The sequence below is a fragment of the Leptidea sinapis genome, chromosome 19, assembly GCF_905404315.1.
Source record: "Leptidea sinapis chromosome 19, ilLepSina1.1, whole genome shotgun sequence".
NCBI lineage: Eukaryota > Metazoa > Arthropoda > Insecta > Lepidoptera > Pieridae > Leptidea > Leptidea sinapis.
The window spans coordinates 1,149,397-1,169,269 of NC_066283.1; the positions used below are offsets into that span (position 1 = coordinate 1,149,397).

General features: G+C 34.7%; 1 protein-coding gene across 2 annotated transcripts in view; it reads left to right on the top strand.

The window, feature by feature from the left end:
- Positions 1-19,873, top strand: part of LOC126969923 (transmembrane protein 68) — a 67,632-nt gene that overhangs the window by 11,441 nt on the left and 36,318 nt on the right. Inside the window, exon 1 of one of the 2 annotated variants that reach the window (XM_050815557.1) lies at positions 8,009-8,483. The exons of the other annotated variant lie outside the window; for it this stretch is intronic. Coding sequence (XP_050671514.1) covers positions 8,183-8,483 — 301 coding nt within the window. The 5' untranslated portion in view covers positions 8,009-8,182. Of the gene's footprint in view, positions 1-8,008; positions 8,484-19,873 lie in introns of those variants that run through there. 2 annotated transcript variants of the gene reach the window in all.

Consider the following 19,873-nt stretch of genomic DNA (forward strand, 5'->3'; position numbering starts at 1 on the left):
TCTCGCACTTTATCGTTTTATTTTAATTAATACCATAATAATTCTGTAATACTCATTTTTTTGTACCCTGACAAAAAGCTCTTTGAAAACTTTGTTAGACATTCCTCACTCCAGAACCGGCTCTGGACGTAGAAATTGAGATCGTTATTCATAACAAATTATAATGTTACGGGATGGTCTTTGCGATAATAGGGCCGGAGCACACTGGCGAGTTTTGCGATTTTTTAATATATTTTTTTTATGTTATTTGCTATGATTTCATTCAACGATATGAAATATATTTAAACAAATACTTGACCTCCGCTTAAAATTCGCAATGATACTGATCAGTTACTAAAACTTTAGAAAATGTAATTATTTATTTTCAATATTTAATTTAATCTACGACATAGTAGCAATTGTTTTTTTTGTGTAATTAATTAAATTTAAAAAATTACTTGACTTTACTTCACCAACAGATACGGCGTACGGTACGGTATACGTATACATAAAGTACAAGTTACATGGGCTGTGTATTATTTAAAAAATCATAGAGAGAGAGAGAATAATAATAAGAAAAAAATTTTATTATAAATCATAATGTAACGCCAAATTGCCTACTGAGCCTAATAGCCTCAGTTAGCAATGTGGCTTTGGCAGTGTGTCGCGAGCTCTCAAAGTGAAACATTATCACAAAATTAGGATTATATGTATACCAACCGTTCCCGCCCGCTTCGCTGGGCGTATTTTAAAAGGAATTTTTATTACAAATACAATAAAAAAATAAGTAGCCATAAACCATCTAGATTAAATTTCGCATCGAATGGTGGTAGTTTCATGGCGACACGATCAGTGGTTTAGGCGTGAAAGAGCCTCAAACAAAGACCATTTTCATTAGATATCCTGTATATAACATGATCCTGTATTACCTCGCCCACGTTCTCGTTTCACTTTTTGTATAGCATATCTTTCACGTCTCCCCAAAAGAAAAAATCTAATGGTGTAAGGTCCGGGGATCTGGCCGGCCATCTAATCGGTCCATTCGTACCAATCCAAGTAGGAAAACATTCATTTTACGTTGTTCCTTTCTTTTAAAATACTATGTTACTTAAGAAGAGTTATTAGTTTTTGGCCATTCTTTCGATTGGCATCATAAGAGTAGGGTTGTTTTATTTTTTTACATTTAAGTCGGTGCGATTCCCAGACGAGGCGAGTAATTTTTAGAAAATCTTTGAATGCAGAATTACTAACTTTTAAAAATAACATAAAGTCTTCTTTCAGTAAAATAGCCTATCTTCGATATTTAAGGTACTTTCCCTTCCCATAACTTTGGGACACCCTGTATACTAGCTGCCCCGACAGATGTTGTCCTGTAGATAATAAAAAACTGTTTTATAGGAATTTGCCAATAATATTTTAAATCATCAAGAATTATTTCATAAAAAATGCTCCCTGTTGTTATAATGAAATTGTTTCACAGCAGAATTGTCAAACCGTGCGTCACTAAATTCTCTCATAGAAATTATGTCCATACAAAACAAATATTGAAAATAAAAATAATTATGGGTACCAAATCGAAATAAAAACTATCCTATCGCTCAAGTTGGACCAAACTGCACTCCATGGAGTAAGCCCCATTAAAATCCGTTCATTAGTTTAGGCCATCGCGGACAAACAACGTGTCACGTAATTTATATATATTAAGATATAGATTCACTGTCATTTTTTGACAATTTTAATATCCGGTTAATCTGCGTAAATTGGTCGTTCGTTATTCCATATATTTTTGAGTTTTTGGATTTGTCCGGTGGTTAATTCGTCTTGGTTGGGCGTGCGAAAACTATCATTTTTTTTCTTCCTCTAGGGAACATAATAGTATAGTTACTATAAATGTTGCCCCTCTCACATTACAATCTAGCCTTAACTGAGACTAAAAACTAGACTTAAACTACTAGATAGATTAAACTAAGAATGTGTCCACTAACACATTTCTTAATGTCTCTATTAAGGGGAAGTCAGTTTGTTCAAGTGTCTTTTATAATATCACTTTTTTTTATATTGTATTACATTAATTCACTAGCACTACATACATATATTTATAATCGCTTATAAAATGCTCACAGAATACCTTTATTGATTTATGGTGCATGTGGATGATGCAGCTACTGTACTCAATAACTTTTGTATTAATTTACATTTACTTTTTTGACTTACTCGTGTAAGACATTGACTATTTGACGTTTGAGTATGTTTGTTGCATTATTTTGCATATTATATTGTAATTGGAATTATTTGTAAATCGATGGAAATGTAATCTTGATATAAAAGAGTGGCAATGAGTTTCTTGCTACTTCTTCTCATTAGCTCAACCCTTTACGAAGTAGCGGTAGATTCAATAACAATTTTTTTTTGACATTCATAAGTGTCATTTCCGTGACCCACTATGTGATTTTACACTAACTCAAAAGGTTTTGTCCGTTTTAGTCTTTGAAACTATGAATGGTAAATGAATTAGGCTTCGATATCATTTTGGTGAACTTAAAAGGAACAGAGACAGAACCTTGTCATATTGACGTTTCAGTGACGTACTCTTAAAACATTTGATTCGTGATTTTTCAAGTGTACTAATGCCTGGATATTATGACGTCACTACAATGGCGGCCTATCCCTGTCTCAACGCGTCGAATTTATATTATACTAGCTGACCCAGCGAACGTTGTATTGCCAATATTAAAATCGCGATACAAAAGTAACTGTTGATCGTAGATGGGTGAAAATTTATGTATTTTTTAATGCTGACTCATAATCAAACAAATTTAAAAAAATATGACAAAAAAATTAAAAAAAACGTTTCGTGTGGACCGGACCATCCTTAACATTTAGGGGGATGAAAAATAGATGTTGTCCGATTCTCAGACCTACCCAATATGCACTCAAAATTCATTAGAATCGGTCAAGCCGTTTCGGAGGAGTTCAAAGTTTAACACCATGACACGAGAATTTTATATATTAGAAATACGAAAAATATCAGGGTTTGCGGTCGGTGACGCCAGTGTAATCGAGCCCTAAGTACCCATGCAGCTGTTGTGATGTATTTATTTTGATGGGTCCCGTGTTTAAAGAACTTGTCCTGACAGGTGGACAGGATAAGGCAATGACCAACACCTGATAATTTCACCTTCTTTGAAATATGAATAGAAATTACGTTCGGCGTAATTAAAGGTCAATTGCAAGAGCGTTCAACCTTGAGCAGCGGCTGTTTAGTATTTTTTTTTATGAAAATAAGGGACGAGACGAGCAGGACGTTCAGCTGGGTACCTTCAAGAAAAGCGCGTACACCTTCCTTAAAGGCCGGCAACGCTCTTGTGATTCCTCTGGTGTTGCAGGAAAGTGTGGGCGGCGGTGATCACTTAACACCAGGTGACCCGTACGCTCGTTTGTCCTCCTATTCCATAAAAAAAAAAAAAAAAAGCTGATGGTAATTGATGCGCCCTGCCCATTACAATGCAGTGCCGCTCAGGATACTTGTAAACCCCAAAAATTCTGAGCTGCACTACAACTGCGCTCGTCACCTTGAGACATAAGATGTAAAGTCTCATTTGCCTAGTAATTTCACTAGCTACGGCGCCCTTCAGACCGAAACAGTAATGCTTACGCATTACTGCTTCAAGGCAGAAATAGGCGCCGTTGTGGTACCCATAATATAGCCGGCATCCTGTGCAAAGGAGCCTCCCACTGGTGAAAAGTATATCTTATGGTAGAGAAACTGGCTGATGTATGTATACAAAAAAAACAGGATGTTACAAAAGTACCCGTAAAGCCGAAAGAAGGTTAAATGGGGCCTTCTAACGGGTCCATTCACAATATTTAAGAACCGTAGTAACGCTGTATGGCATACCCAAAAAAATAAAAAATATTATTATTTTCACTGATGTGCAAATCCTATTTCGGTAAAATTAAAGAGTAAACTACGCAGAATGTACATACTACATTTCTACCTAATTCGCGGACTGACAAAAAATTTAACAGATCTAACCTAACGAAACAACCTAAACGAACACTTACTTTTTCAACATAAACGTCAAATTTACCCCTTTGTCCACTAAGATCCATTGAAAAGATCCATTGATGGATCTTTTTCCACTTTTATGTCCACTTTGATCCATTAATCAATACTGTTGTCGGTACATAGTGGATTTTTAAGCACAAATGAGTGTCAAAAAATCTCAGTCTTAGTGGACAAAGGGAAATTTACAGGAACGGCTCAAATTGTGCTCCGCCTTGCTCAATACACAATCTCTAGTCGGGATATGGCTTGTGTGGCATTTCGCACCATCGCCGTTGATTATTGATGCGAAATCAGATCCAACACGCTGTTCCATCTCGGCAACCGTTGGGCAATCGGAGATATACACTCTGTCCTTCACATAACCATTTTTTGAAGCCAGTACTTGAGTATAATGACATCCTTGTATTGAGGTAGCAATCATTTATGAATGATAAATAAAAAACTATTAAAATAGACAATTATTAGGTAAAATAGCTACGTAGGCCTTTCTGTTTAATAATCTGGTTCCCTGACAGCTTACAAGGGCTGACAAAATTTTTGGCCTTGATAATTAATTATGCAAATCATTGCAAAATTCTACACATGCTTCAGATTCACTACATATAAAAATAATAAAAAATTAACAAAACAACAACCCACGTAAAAATACTATTCCAGAATAAAAGATATAATGTGCACTAAAAAGTAAAAAAAATGTGTATTTTTATACAATCTAATTAATTAATCTAATTCTTGTCACAATCATTGTTATTTTTGGAGTCGGTGTCAGCCAAGGTAAGGTAATATACATAGTTAGGTGAGATGTGCTTGCGTCGCACGCGCAGCGTGATAAGGCGAGGGGCGAGAGCGGGTCGCGGCGGAGGGACACTGATTCCTAAAATAACAGTAATACTAACTATGTAGAATTATATTAATTAATTAGATTGTATAAAAAACCGCAATTATTTTATCACTTTTTAGTGCATATTATATCTATTGTTTAGAAATAGTTTTGTTTTTGAAGTCGGTTGTTTTTTTGTTAAATGTTTTAGTAATATTTTATTACTATAACAACTAGATTCTCATTATAACTGAAACACCACAGTTATACATTGGTACTCCTGTAGTCAAAGTCAAAGTTAAATAAACTTTTTTCAATTAGGCTTAAACTAAGCGCTTTGGAATCGTCACTGCGATATATATATATATTTATCGAATATTGGATGCAGCAACCTTTAGAGCTTGAACTCATTGTTTGTGTAAGGATGCTTCATGAACATGATGGTCGTGATTACTGTCACAAAAAGTAATTGCCTCCCACAAATAAAAGGCATTTATTTTCTCAAAATTGATTCCTTTAGAATTTAATTCTAATTGAGAGTAGAAGCGGCGCAAGAAACTCTTCCAGCATTCTTTTTTTGCGCTCTTTCAATAAAAATATACAATATTGTACAGTTATTTCTATCGCTATAAAATAATCATAATCTAGTCCCCCAGGCTGTCCGATCATTTAGATATTCAGCACTGGAGTAATAGGAACGACAGAGTCTTTTTTTTTATAAAACATTTAAATTTATTTATAGATAATGCCTGAACAGTGGCTGGAACTTTATTATAAAAGTGTATACATTTACCCTTAAAACTATTATGTATCTTATGAAGCCTACTAGAATTTGTTACAAGCAATCCCTTATTTCTAGTGTTATAATAATGAAAATCACTATTAAGAGCAAAAAGGTGATTGAATACAAGCAGTAGTCGTTTAGAAATAATCGTAAATAAATAAGCACTAAAAGCAATTAATTCCAAATATTTATATTGTCAAATATTTTCGTATTCAAAATAGTGCATTGGATAAAGATCAATATATACACATATTGCAAGAAATTAACATATTATAAATATGTAACAGGTTCTTTCGCGCTTATATTTAAATTTTTTAATGTCAAACATATAATTCTTGTTTTATTTTAAAATTTTAGTGTTAGTGTTATCGAATTTATTTTTGTTCTAAAAACATTTATATTTCCGGCTTGTATTTCTGTTTTTCAAATTTGCAGTGCTTCAAAGAGCGCTCAAGCTGTCATCCTATGGACAAATTCCTCCGCGCGAAAAGCGAGTCGTAACTCTGACATTACCTGATACATTACACTAATACCCACCGCCCAATACCATACAACGCATCTCAGGATTTTAGAAAAACTGAATGCAGAGATTACCCTCATCGTCTTGAGGCACAATAGTAATTTAACAAATTTTGGCGCCCTTAAGACCAAAATAAACATAGAGCCAGTGGGAGGCTCCTTTGCACAGGATGCCGGCTGGATTATGGGTACCACAACGGCGCCTATATCTGCCGTGAAGCTACTGCTTAATTACAGTAATGTGTAATCATTTTAGTGTTTCGGTCTGAAGGGCGCCGTAGCTAGTGAAATTACTGGGCAAATGAGACTTAACATCTTATGTCTCAAGGTGATGAGCGCAATTGTAGTGCCGCTCAGAATTTTTGTGTTTTTCTACTAGAAAGCTGAGCGGCACTGCATTCTAATGGGCAGGGCTTATCAATTACCACGAACTAAACGCCCTGATCGAATCGTGCCTGATTTTCATAAAAAAAAAGGTCTCAGGTGTGAGAGTGATTTTAAATCATATTTTGAATAATAATATTTGAATTTGAACACTATTTGCTTTGGTGCAGACAGATCACCCTTCATTTCCTCTAGCCGGCAAACTGCACTAGGCATAGGTAGGTTTCGCTGCTATAATTATTTGCATTGTATTTTTTTATGTTGTAATTTTTTATTTGTTAACCGACGTCAAAAAGGTTCTCAATTCGATCGGTTTTATATGTATGTACACCGATAATGCTGAGATTTATTATCCGATTTACGTAGTTTGGCCCAGTAGTTTTCATTTTGTAAACATTTTTTATCTTTAGCTTTAAATCCTTTATTAAAGATTCTGAACCAGTTAGCTTATTGCCAACATTAAAACACCCAATGTTCTAATAACCATTACATCATCCAAAAGAGTGTTGTAATGTTGTACTGAATTTCATAACAACACTCCAATGTTTTTTTTTATCCCTTCATGCGCAAAGAGTTTCAACATACAGCCACATTCTTATTGCTCGATGCGTGGTATCTGTATGAATTTAAAAAAAAAAATAACATTTTCGTTTACGCGCGCCCCACACTCCCAGAAAGTCGCGCGTCGTAAAAAAAATTAAGTCATTCGAATCCCCGCCATTTTTCTTCGATATTTTTATTGTTTTGTTTACAAAAAATGAGCGATTCATTTTAAATGCTGCAAAAGAACATTATATTCGAGTGAATTTTAATTGTTGCACTATACAAAATGTAAATTACTACTAAAATAAATAATTGTTTCATTAATACTTATTTTATTTGTATATAATAATCAGTAATGAATGATATTAGGTTACTACTAGGACTGGTGTTTTAATGTTAGCAGCAAGCTAACTGTTCCAGAATCTTTTACAGGATTCATATTCTGGGTGTAGATAAAGTCTTGTATGCAACTGTTGATAATTAGGAATTAAAACACTCATGTGATACTATTATCACACTCGGCTTCGCCTCGTGAGATAAATCCACATTAGTGTTTTAATACCCCTTATTACACAACAGTTGCATAAATAACTATTATGATACGTTGTTGTTTACGTGATGTTATGGTTTTTTGTGTACTTTTTTAAGCTTTAAGCTTATTCAAATTGATTATATATTATTATTATTAACTGACACTAAAAAGTAAAAAATAAAAATAAAACTACACTTAAAAAAACCGACTTTAAAAACTGAAAAGTATAAAATAACTAAATAAAAATTTAATTTAATACACATTTTATGCAAAGGTACCTTTATTATTAAAATAGCATTATTTGTATGCGTTACATATTGATAGCTTTGAGGTCGGTGCCAAGCCGTAATAGTAGGTACCTACACTCGCCACGCGTGACATTGAGCGGGATCTAGCTTCGTCTAGAACAATACAACCCAAGCGGGCAGACACATGCGGCCAGACGAATACAAAGGGATTGAAGAGGCTTAGTATAGTAGGTACGTGTACATATAATGTGCATCAGCATAGCAATAATCGGTTTGGTAACCGGCGCGGTGACCGCCGGCCACGATGCCTGGGTCAGCACATTGCCGCAGACGTGAGCCAGTAGGAGTTACGCCAGTCAGTCACCGAGACCATTCAGAAGCGCGCGGCCGCCTCAATCAAACGCATCGTCCCGTTATCAGCGGGCGCGGGTTATCAGTGTGTGAGACTCGTAGTTTGGGAGCCATGGTCGACAGCCCTTGCGGCGCTGGCGTGGTCAAGGCTTGCATCATGAGCGATCTGCTGAAGAGGTTCAACCTGGACGCGACCAACGATGTCGCGAAGCTGGCCATCGCCGTCGCCGGCTTCTACGTGGGAATATTCTATAGTATGTATTTATTTAATTTTTTTTACTGAAAATATACATTGAAGTTATACATCGTGTACTGCTGTAGTCAAAGTCAAATAAACTTTATTCAATTAGGCTTAAACTAAGCGCTTTTGAATCGTGACTATAAATATTTCTTTTAAATTACTGAGTTTACCATATATTTGTAAATAGTTGAGCTTGTGAGAAGAACATATAAGAAACTCAACGGCCACTCTTTTCAATCAAATAGAGTATTTTATATATATATACATAACAAATTAGTTCGTAAGATAATTTATAAGATAAATAATTTCATAAAAAGTAATAAAGAATTAACTGTATAAATACAAGTTATCGTATATTGGATGCATCAATCTTTAGAGCTTGAATTCATTGTTTGTGTAAGGATGCTTCGTGAACATGATGGTCGTGATTACTGTCACAATTAGTAATTGTATCCAACTAATACAATTAGATGTCTCGAACTGGAAGACTCGAGGGTGAGACACTTCATATCGGGTTCCAATTTTTGAAATATGAATCAAAAAGCGGCTAAGTGCGAGTCGGTCAGAATATAAAAGTTCTTGTAGTATATTATGACTGAGTAGAGTATTCTGGTCATTGTTTAAAATTTGACCAGTGGTTGGTTTCCCAGCAATGATGTTAGATGGACACCACAGTGGCTTCTTTTTCTATACCGTCAAGAAGACGTGTATTTGTGTTTCTGTAGAACGTCGAACTAGTGGTACTACTACTGGGCCAATAGAACTTAACAAGTCAAATTTTAATGTTACAAGCGAAAATTGGATGCCGCTCAGAATTTTTTTTGAAGTTATACTTCTTTAGGTGCGTTATGAAAAAATTATGAGAGTGAAATTTTAAGATGCGCGCGCATCACTGTTAAACAAAAGTAACAGGGTGAAGTTGGTGCCTAAATTTTTCTGACGTTTGCGTTCGTTTTTTTTTTTGGTTTCTTCGTCCATTATTAGGAAAGGCAAAGGGTTCAAGGCCATACAGCCATACAGCCATATTCATTATTTAATAACTAATTGTCAAAGCAGTTTTTGCAAGATTTTTACAAAATTGTTCATTCTCAAAATGTAGAATAGCACGAGGAATAAATCATTTGAATGATTTTGTCTTCGTTAAGCCAAAGAAGTATAACTTCTTGCGTGCATACATAAGTACACACACTCTTTTTTTTCATAAATCCTGAGCGGCACTATTAGATTGGGCGCGGACCGGGGCACATCACCAGGCGAACACCTTGCTGGTAACATCACTAGCTCTCACATAAAATTCCCTATGCAAATGGCAGTATTATAGGTGTCGCCCCCTCTCACCCCCCTCCACCGGCGACACGATATTAAATTCTTACCAAATTATGTTTAAGTCTTACCAAATAAACCTTATAAATACCAAAGAATGTACTTTTTGTCATTTCACGGAATCAACTCTGGCATTTGGTCAAATCACTAGATTTGTTTAGAGAAATTATAAAATCGTGTTGTTATTTTAACATCTTTCAATTCTATCCCTGCGACATATATATATGTAGCGATCGTTACCAATTATACTGCTGTAACTTGTTATATTATCAATACTACAGCCCGAGTCAAGTTGAGCGACTAGTTTGCAGATATTTATATTATAATTGAGACGGCATTTTTTCCTTGCGGCCATCTGATAATAATCAGTATAGAGGATACACAACAAACTCTACATAATTGATTCCTGCTTTTAAAAAAATATTACAGAATTATATAATAACTAGCTGATCGGACAGACGTTGTTCTGTAAGTCTTGGTATTTTTTTCAACAATAATTCATTCTGTTTATGGATTCTTATGAATAAGTGGGGAAATTACTTAAAATTTAAAATAGTTTTGAATATAAAAAGATTTGTAACTGCTCTATTGATAAGGTCACATATAACTAGATAACAGAAATCTCTATGTTCTATGTATTTCAACAAACTGAATTCGTCTATCTTATTAAAGACAGTACAGATAAAATTGTTGAGAATTGTAAAAACACAATTATTAATGATTTATTCGTCAATGTTAGTTAAGTTGCTTTAATGTTATTATAATATTAGTCAATGATTTAATTTACCATGGACATGGTGTAATAATAAAAAACGTATATAGTTTTGACTCGTTTTGGCAACGAAATATGGCCACCTTGATTAGGGATGTGCCGCACTGTGCGTTAAGATCGATTGTTATCGGCTATCGAATTGCGTCACTATAGATCTTTTTAATTGTGGACAAGTCAATTATATCTATAATTTATTAATATAATTTCCTTGCATAGGACAAATTAACAGAGGCTGAATTTTGTTAGCCCTAATAAATTGTTTTTTTTTTTTTTTATGGAAAAGGAGTAACAAATGAGCGTACGGGTCACCTGGTGTTAAGTGATCACCGCCGCCCACTTTATTTTGCAACACCAGAGGAAAGGAAGGTGTACAACTGTACACGCTTGTTTTGAAGGCACCCATGTCGTGCCGAAGCTCATCCCACAGCTTTTTAATATGTGGAAGAAAGCTCCTTGAAAACTGCACTGTGGTGGACCTCCACACATCCACATGGTGGGGATGATAATAATAATTTTGAATTGATTCGACAGTTATTGTTATAAAGTGGCTATAAAAGTCCTTTAATTATTCTGACAGTTGACAGATGGTTGACGCTTGAGTTGTACCACAGATAGAGCAACTAAAACGTCTTCACAATAAATATAAAAAAAGAATACTAGATAGCGTATAAGTGTTGGGACAGCTACGAGGTCATAGACTGGCTCAAGCGGAAGATAGGCGCTGGACATGCATGATATGTGTGTCAGCATATGCCAAGCTTGTGCCTATTTGCGGCCGATGTTTTAACTAGTTTTATTTTATTATGTATTTATATATTTGTTCAATCCATCAGTGATATTTACATTAATTCAACCAACAATACAATATCTAATCTAAAGTTTTTTTAAAAAATTGAGAAAAAGCGTTCGATTCTTTGTTGAATGTTGTTTTGTTTATATTAAATATATTCAAGTACTATTTAACATGATACTTCGCATGAAATCGTTTTGGCGAGGGCGATTTGTTACCATTGAAAGTAATTAAATATTTCAAAGTTTCTGTTTTATTTTTGTGCTGTTGTTTTTGTTGCTGTTAGAGTTTTTGTCATCATCGTTATATTTCAAAGTGCAATTTAATTGAAGTGGAATGTTTTGATGACTAGAGATGTTAATACGTCGGCTTTGCGTCAGAATTTGTCTCCGCTGGTACCCTTGTAGTCTGCCTCCCATAGATTTCAGTATTTCAAATTCAAATATTTTTATTCAGAATAGTATATAAAATCACTTATTGACAGTCAAAAACTACCACCCAATCTAAAAGGTATGACACAGACCTGCGAAGAATGGGCGCAACAAACTCAGCGGGCTTCTTTTTTTTATATAAAAACATGGTTACAATATAAAATCGTACAATAAAATTTATTATTTAATAGCTTGTGGGCGGTCGGTCTATTCACAATCAGTGGTATCATTAAGAAAGTCATTTATGTTATAGTAACCTTTACCACACAAACGTTATTTAACAATTCTTTTGAATTTCGTAATAAATTTGTTAAAAATAAATTTGTTTTGAACGTTATCTGGGATCTTGTTCTAAGAGCATATACAACGCCCCACAAAAGACTTGCTAACTCGACTTACTCGAGTAGTAAGCATTATAAGTTTATGTCTGTTCCTGGTGTTAACATTATGGTTATGACAGTTTCTGGCAAATTCACTTATGTGCCTATGAACATACATTACATTATCAAGAATATATATATCTTGTGTATGACTTTTAGTTTATGGCGGAACTAATTTCGAAATAACAATTTCAACGTTGTTTTTCGACATGGTGTTATGGAGTTAGGCCGGTGCTTCAATCTCAGACAGTCTCTATCGTTCCTGTTACGATTTAATAATGTGATTTTATGAATTTGTCATGATAAGTATTGTCTTGTAGGGACCGTAATGATTGTGACAGTTCAACTGTTCCGTTAACCACATAACCGCATGCAACATGCATAACTTTCCTTCAATTGCTATTGCACATATTATATTTTACTTCTCAGTTTCAATCGTGAATGTTACATAATTATTATCCTGGTATATAATAATATAATATTGACACACTTTTACACAAATTATCTTGCCCCAAACTAGGCAAAGCCTGTACTATGGGTGTAAGACAACGATATATTTAATACAATATAATTACTTAAACATACATAAATACGTTTATAGATCCATGACTCGGAAACAAACATCCATATAGACCATATAAATGAATGCACCTACCTGGTTTCGAACCTAGTACCTCTAGCTTAGTAGTCAGGGTCACTAACCATTCGGCTATATGGCTATATACAGGATTGTAATGTTTAATTATTGTTCTCAGGCGATTATTCCTGTGCTACACTTCGCTGTTGCTCAACCTTATAGTAAAAGGAAATAATGTTTTCAAATGTAAATCGAAAAAAATATAAGAAAAAAATTACCAGTGGGACTTACTTTATTATTTACTCCTTTGCACAGGATGCCGGCTAGGTTATGGAAACCACAACAGCGCCTATTTTTACCGTGATGCAGTAATGTGAAAACATTTTTGTGTTTCGGTCTGAAGGGTGCCGTAGCTAGTGAAATTACTGGGCAAACGATATTTAACAATTCAAGGAGACGAGCGCAATTGTGGTGCCGCTCAGAATTTTTAGATTTTTCCTGAGCGGACTACATTGTAATGGGAACTGAACGTCCTGCTCGTCTCGTTCCTTATTGTCATAAAAATATACAAAAATAGGCATCTAGTCTATATAACCATTATCTACGAAAATTTTCGCATTTAATGGGCACTATCCATAACCTGTTTAATATGATAGGTATTAGGTAAACATGACCAATGAGCATTCAAAACCTGCGTCTCCTATTAGTTGGTTTTTTGATTTGTGTACTCGCAACAGTACCTAATAGGGATCTAGTGTGAATATCTGTCTGATATATAAATTTCTCGGGTCCCGGTGTTTGTGACCAAACTCCTCCGAATCGGGTAAAACTATTTACCACCCTTAAATATTAATCACTTTTTCACCTGTCTCGTCATTTGTTGATCGTCAACACCTATTTTTGTATCGCAATTTTTATATTATTCCGTTCCATCAAAAATCCGATATAGGGTTGCAAGATGGCAATCGCATACAATAATTGTAGTACGATATATTTGGTAGGTCTGAGAATCGGTTGCATCAATTTTTTTCCCCCAAAATTTTTCAGCTAGTCAAATATTATCAATAATAAAACTTGAAATATCCAGTTACTATGTGAAACAACTGCCATATAATGTAAATTATATATTTATTATCGGCCGCTCCCAATATTCAGTCATCTCTTACTTGAGATAAAAATCGTAACTATCGTTGACTTTTCTGTCCCAATAAACTTATCGACGGTAACTCACCTTATCCGTACACGCTGTCTGTCAATGGGACGACGTATAACTTACCAGCGATAGAAGTTTGTATGGAAATTGCAATTCACGCGTCCCAATATAAGGCGATAAGAATGATTTAACGGGTATATTGGGACAGCTTCAGATTATTGACAGCTAATTACTGACAGTAGAAGGTAGTAATTTATCTCTGTCTGTAGATAGTATATTGGGAACGGTCGTATGTTATTCGTAAAGCTTACTTTAGCTTATAATATTATATCTAAGTTTTAATAAGGACATAACTGTTAATAAATCTCATTTGTCAAATTTTTCCTAATCACGTTATATCGCAATTAGTAATGTATAGGTCAAAAATTAAACATCGATTATGATCATTTTGTGTATACAGTTAGTTAGTAACGATTTATCGAATTAGTAAAGCATCTTAAGCTGGAGCCACATACAACGATCAACTACGAAAGAGAAAGAATACATCACCAGTGGAAGGCACAGGATGCCGGCTACTTTATGGGTACCACAACGGCGCTTATTTCTGCCGTGTAGCAGTAATGTGTAAACATTACTGTGACTCGGTCTGAAGGGCGCCGTAGCTACCAGGGGCGGATCTTGAATTTGTGAGGCACTGGGCTAATACTGCTTGTGGGCCCTACCTAATTACTAAACCAATTCCCATTTATATTCCATATATAATATATTATGCTAAGTACAGGAAGAAAAATGGGAAAACAAACTATATTATTTATTTTATAAAACATTATTTATTGCAAAATAAATTGACAGGTTATGAATGGTTATGTTATATAAATTATAAAGCAACCTTTCTGCATTTTTGTGCTGCAAATTCTTTTATTTGGTAATCGCACTGTATACTAAAATTAGATTTCTTCCTCTGAACCTCTAAATGCTAAGATAATACTCTGTTTCTTTATTTAATTGCTCCTGCAGCTGCATGTCTAAAACAGACTTATTTTCTTTTCGTGCCAACCACACTTACATTTTCTAAACAAAATCCTATGTGTTTCCAATCAGAAAATCCGGTTGTGTATTGAGATTGAGAAGGAGTTTTAGAAAAAAGTTTGCAAGTCAAACAAAAAACAGTACCTACCCTTTTTGAATAACCTAACCAAGATCTTTCTAGTAATTGGCCATTTTTCATTTTCCTAGTGAAATACCTATTTGAAAAAGATCTGTTTTGTTCTTTGTATTTCTTTATTGAAGTTTTCGGATCTTTATATGAAAGTCGGTCATTTCATGTGAGAGGACATCATTAATAAAATCATTATTTAGCTAATCTGGCCACAAGCCCACGTCAACATATCTCTAAAACGTCTACTAAAAACTTAATATTTTCTAAATTTCTTTCCACCTCGGTATCGGTATTACGTTCCTTTTGCTGAACACCAATGTCTTTTTAAGAGGAACCAGAGGGTTGCTAGAAGTTAAGATCTTGCGCATTTCATAGTTGCTTTTTTTTCTGGTTTTCAAAATCTTGTAGGTATATTTTCATCATTTGATTATTTTTTCTGGTTTTGCGATTTTTTGCTCCCTTCGGAAGAGAATCTAAATTCTCTTCGCATAAAATACCTTCCTTTACGTCTTTTATAGATTTGTCGCTATTTCATTCACGATTTTATGTTCTGATTTTAAAAAGAGTCTCAGTTTTTGCCCATTTCTTTTTTTCTTTATCTCGATCAGACTGTAATTTTCGTTTTCCAGCCCGACTTTTATTTTATATTCTTATTATTATTTTATATTATATTTTCTAGCAGACATATTGTAAAATAGGATATTTTTCTGAAAATAAACAAAGAACTTGAAAAAACTTTTAATTTTAATACCTACTTTGTAATGAGTGTAGCAATTCACAAATTATAATTAAATATCAAACGAGTTCGATTCATTTAGTTTTGAAAACTGAAATGAAAATAAAAAAGTCATGTATTATGATTCTTTTTACTTACCTACTGCCTGCTAAAAGCAGGAAGTCTACTTATGGTGAACACTTTCAATTTTAGTTAATTAAAAGAAAGGTCCGGGCCTTATTACTTTTATGTTATCTATCACTTAGTAGACTAAACAACATTTCTAACAATAACGAAGCCAATTCCAACGGATCGACTATATCAACATATAGTCGACGATAGCAAAGTGCGGAAAAATAACAAAATTGCGTCGGGCCATAAGCCGAGGGAAGTCCCCAGTAATAGACAGTACCTACACGGAATACACGTTTCACCGTTTGATAGATGCGCACACGGGTTGATTGATCGCAGTGTTGCCAACCTTATGATCAGATTTTTTTTTAATCTAGATAAATTTTATTATTGACAATATCGTCTATTGTTTTCAGTTCCGTTGGGGGCCCTCTGTGTCCACGGGGCCCTGGGCTGCAGCCCAAAAAGCCTTTAAGTAGATCCGCCCCTGGTAGCTCCTGAAATTACTGGGCAAATGAGACTCATTGTGTCAACTGTCTCAAGGTTCCGAGCACACTTGTAATGCCGCTTAGAGTTTTCGGGTTTTTCAAGAGTACTGAGCGGTACTGCTTTGTTATGGGCAGGGCGTATCAATTACCATCAGCTGAACGTTCTGCTCGTCTCGTCCCTTATTATCATAAAAAAGTCTAGTGAACAAGAAGGTAGACCTTGTATTAGGCTCTCATTCGCCTTCGTTGTCTGTATGTGGAACAGCTCTTATAATACGTCTAAGTAAGAATTCCACGTAAATGCAGCTTATAATGGTGTTAACCGAAACCTCATTTATTAATGTTTGTGCTTGATGATGTGTCATTTCACTTTCATTTCATCTTTGTCATAATAATGAGCCTTTTAATATACTGTGTCCACAAGTTAGTAAAGTCGTTAGCTGACCCAGCAAACGTTGTATTCCCGATATTAAAATCGCGATACAAAAGTAACTGTTGATCGTATATGGGTGAAAATTTGAAGTTGTATGTAATTTTTAAATGTAAAAATAAAAAAAAATAAAATTCGTGTGGACCACACTTAACATTTAGGGGGATGAAAAATAGATGTTGTCCGATTGTCAGACGTAGCCAATATGCACTCAAAATTTCATGAGAATCGGTCAAGCCGTTTCGGAAGAGTTCAAAGTTTAACACCATGACGCGAGAATTATATATATTAGATATTTTTTTTATTATTATTTAATTATTTTTGTTACTGTCATTGTTTATTTTTAGCAACATTTTTTGTAAATCTATTTTTGTATAATATTTATTTTAGTGCCACATTTAATTATTATTTGCTTTTAAAATATGTCAGTTGAGCTCCAAACTTCGCACAATGGGGTCACTGAAAATCAGTGTTGTGTTCATAATGTATGGACACAACAACAACTGAGTGGACTCCAGTTTTGGAAGACCATTGCCACGTTAAGTTTTGCTTTTGTTTCTTTTGATTAAGTAAGTTAAGTATTAGATTAAGCATTTTGTTCTCATTAACTTTTTTGTGTGAATGTGTTAGTTTTTCTTTCAAAATAATTTCATTTTCATTTCATTTAATAAGCCTATTAATATGCTGTATTTACAACTTAGTGATGTTAGTTAGTTTCATCTTATTGTCTAGTTGTTAGTATTGTTAATGATTGAATTTTTCTGAACTCATCGTCGGGTGAAGGCCTCCCCATCTTCTTTTCCTTCTTCTCCTGTTTTTGCTCAAGCGAAGGAAGTCCTTGTCCACAATCTGAGTTAGGTGACCAGTCCACGTCAGTTTGGTCGGCCATCATTTGTTTTCACTTCTGGTGGATGAGTGGCCATGTCGCTTTGAGTGTCCCCTTTGATCAGTCAAGCGAGATGTGCAGTCTAGTTCCATTTAAATTTTAAGGCATGATTAAGTCCAATTGTTTTTACATTTTATTTTATCACAGGAGCGTCGCCGCCCTTTAAGGAAGGTGTACGCGCTTTTTTTGAAGGTACTCGTGTCGTATCGTCCTGATGGTGGGGATGATATCCTAATTTGTGGTTTGTCATGCGAAGGTGAAATTCGGCGGCTGGAATCAGGTGAAACAGCTCTTCGGAACACTCCCCGTGATAATTGCGGCATACAATAAAGCGACGTCTCTACGCAACGCCATGTGATCTAGCCGTTCACAGAGCAATGGGTCTCTGACAATTCGAGCAGCTCTCCGTTGCACGCCGTCAAATAGTTCGAGCTGATAGAAATAAACTATGATATAACATTTAATGCCGATAATAATGCTCTTAAATGATACGCAGGAAAAACCGCGAGGCACATATAGTCGATAGAACTCTAATTGCATTGACAAATATATCTGCACTAATAGAATGAATACATAGAATCGAAAACTGCAAGACATATCGATGTACAAGTGTGTTAGTAGAACGGTCTGTGCTGCTGCCTCGCTCTGGCGCGTGTCATGTCAGCGAATTTCATGATATGACAACTGTTTGCGTAATGTAAACAAAACTCTAAATCACATTTTATAGTCACATATTATTCATAAATTGAGATTTTTTACGAGTTGCAAGATGCTTACTTGTGCAACCTGTTTTGTTTCGTTTCATCTATACTTATTTCTTCGTTTTATCTTTACTTAAAGAGAAGATCTGTATTTAGTTATTTTTTTGTAGTGATTAATTTTAAGAATCTAATTCACGAAGTATGTTAGAAACTCTATCACCAATAATAAATATTTATTTTTACACGCTTTTTATTAGCTTCACCAGTATGTTTGTTTTGTAACCGACTCATTTGCTCGCGATTTAGACCTAAACGGCCAGATTTCGTCCAAACTTCGTAAATTTATCGAGGACCGGTGACAATACATTAATTTGATAAAATTATTCCATTATCCAATTTGCAACATAAGATTTCTGTTATTTTATGTAATTTCCATCTAACGTCTATAAGGCAGGAATTGATGTTTATTTTAAATTTCTTTTCTAGTTTTAGTTCGGTTTTCCATTAAAGTGTGTTTATAAGTTTTTTTAACTACTATTTATTTTTTCTTTTTGTTATCATCAAAACCTACACATCCAAAAGTCGGTCGGTATACGCGGTTTTCAAGTGACTTTGTGGAACTATCTTCACGTCGCGGTGTCTCCACGTCAACTTGACATGTATATTGTATTTTTTATAAAACGCAAGTGTTACACATTGAAATAAAACACTTTTGATAAGATTAAAACGCGTGTAATAGTAACTGTGTAGTTATATAAGTCCTCTTACCTCTTACATACCAACAAACATGCCATAAAAAAGGACACTGTCAGTAAATTTTGCCAAAAACCATCTGTCTACAGCAAATACCACCTCCGACGCAACAAATGGCGCTTAACTTCTTAAATCATTTCATCTCCAGTCCCCCTGCAAACGAGATCTGGAAAGGTCTTGACACGTCGGGTTAACTAAAATGATAATGAAAATGTAACTTTTACGCAAAAATGTAATGTAAAAAGCAGTAACAATTACATGCGTTTTAATCCTTTAAAAAGTGTTTTATTGAAAAGACATGATTATTTACAAAAGTATCGCCTTCTCTCATTTGAAGATCACTATCTTAAACAAAATACTTAAAGGCTATCTTGGGCTGGATCCTCTAGTTTCACGAAGGTTTAGCGGTCCATATATACCATAGGTGCCCCCCAACCTCATTAAACCTATTGCATAGGAATAGTACATGAATAAAGCTTTTTACGAAGGAAAACTGAGGTTAAATAAATATTTTAAGTTCACTGCTGGCTACGATATTGTCATTTATGAAAATTTTCCACTTAACGATGAGGTTACCAGTGGATTTAGCTGTGCGAGGCTCCCTTGCACTGGATGCCAGCTAGATTATGGAGTTTTTGGGGTTTTTCAAGAATCCTGAGTGGCACTGCATTGTAATGGGCAGGGCGTATCAATTACCATCAGCTGAATGTCCC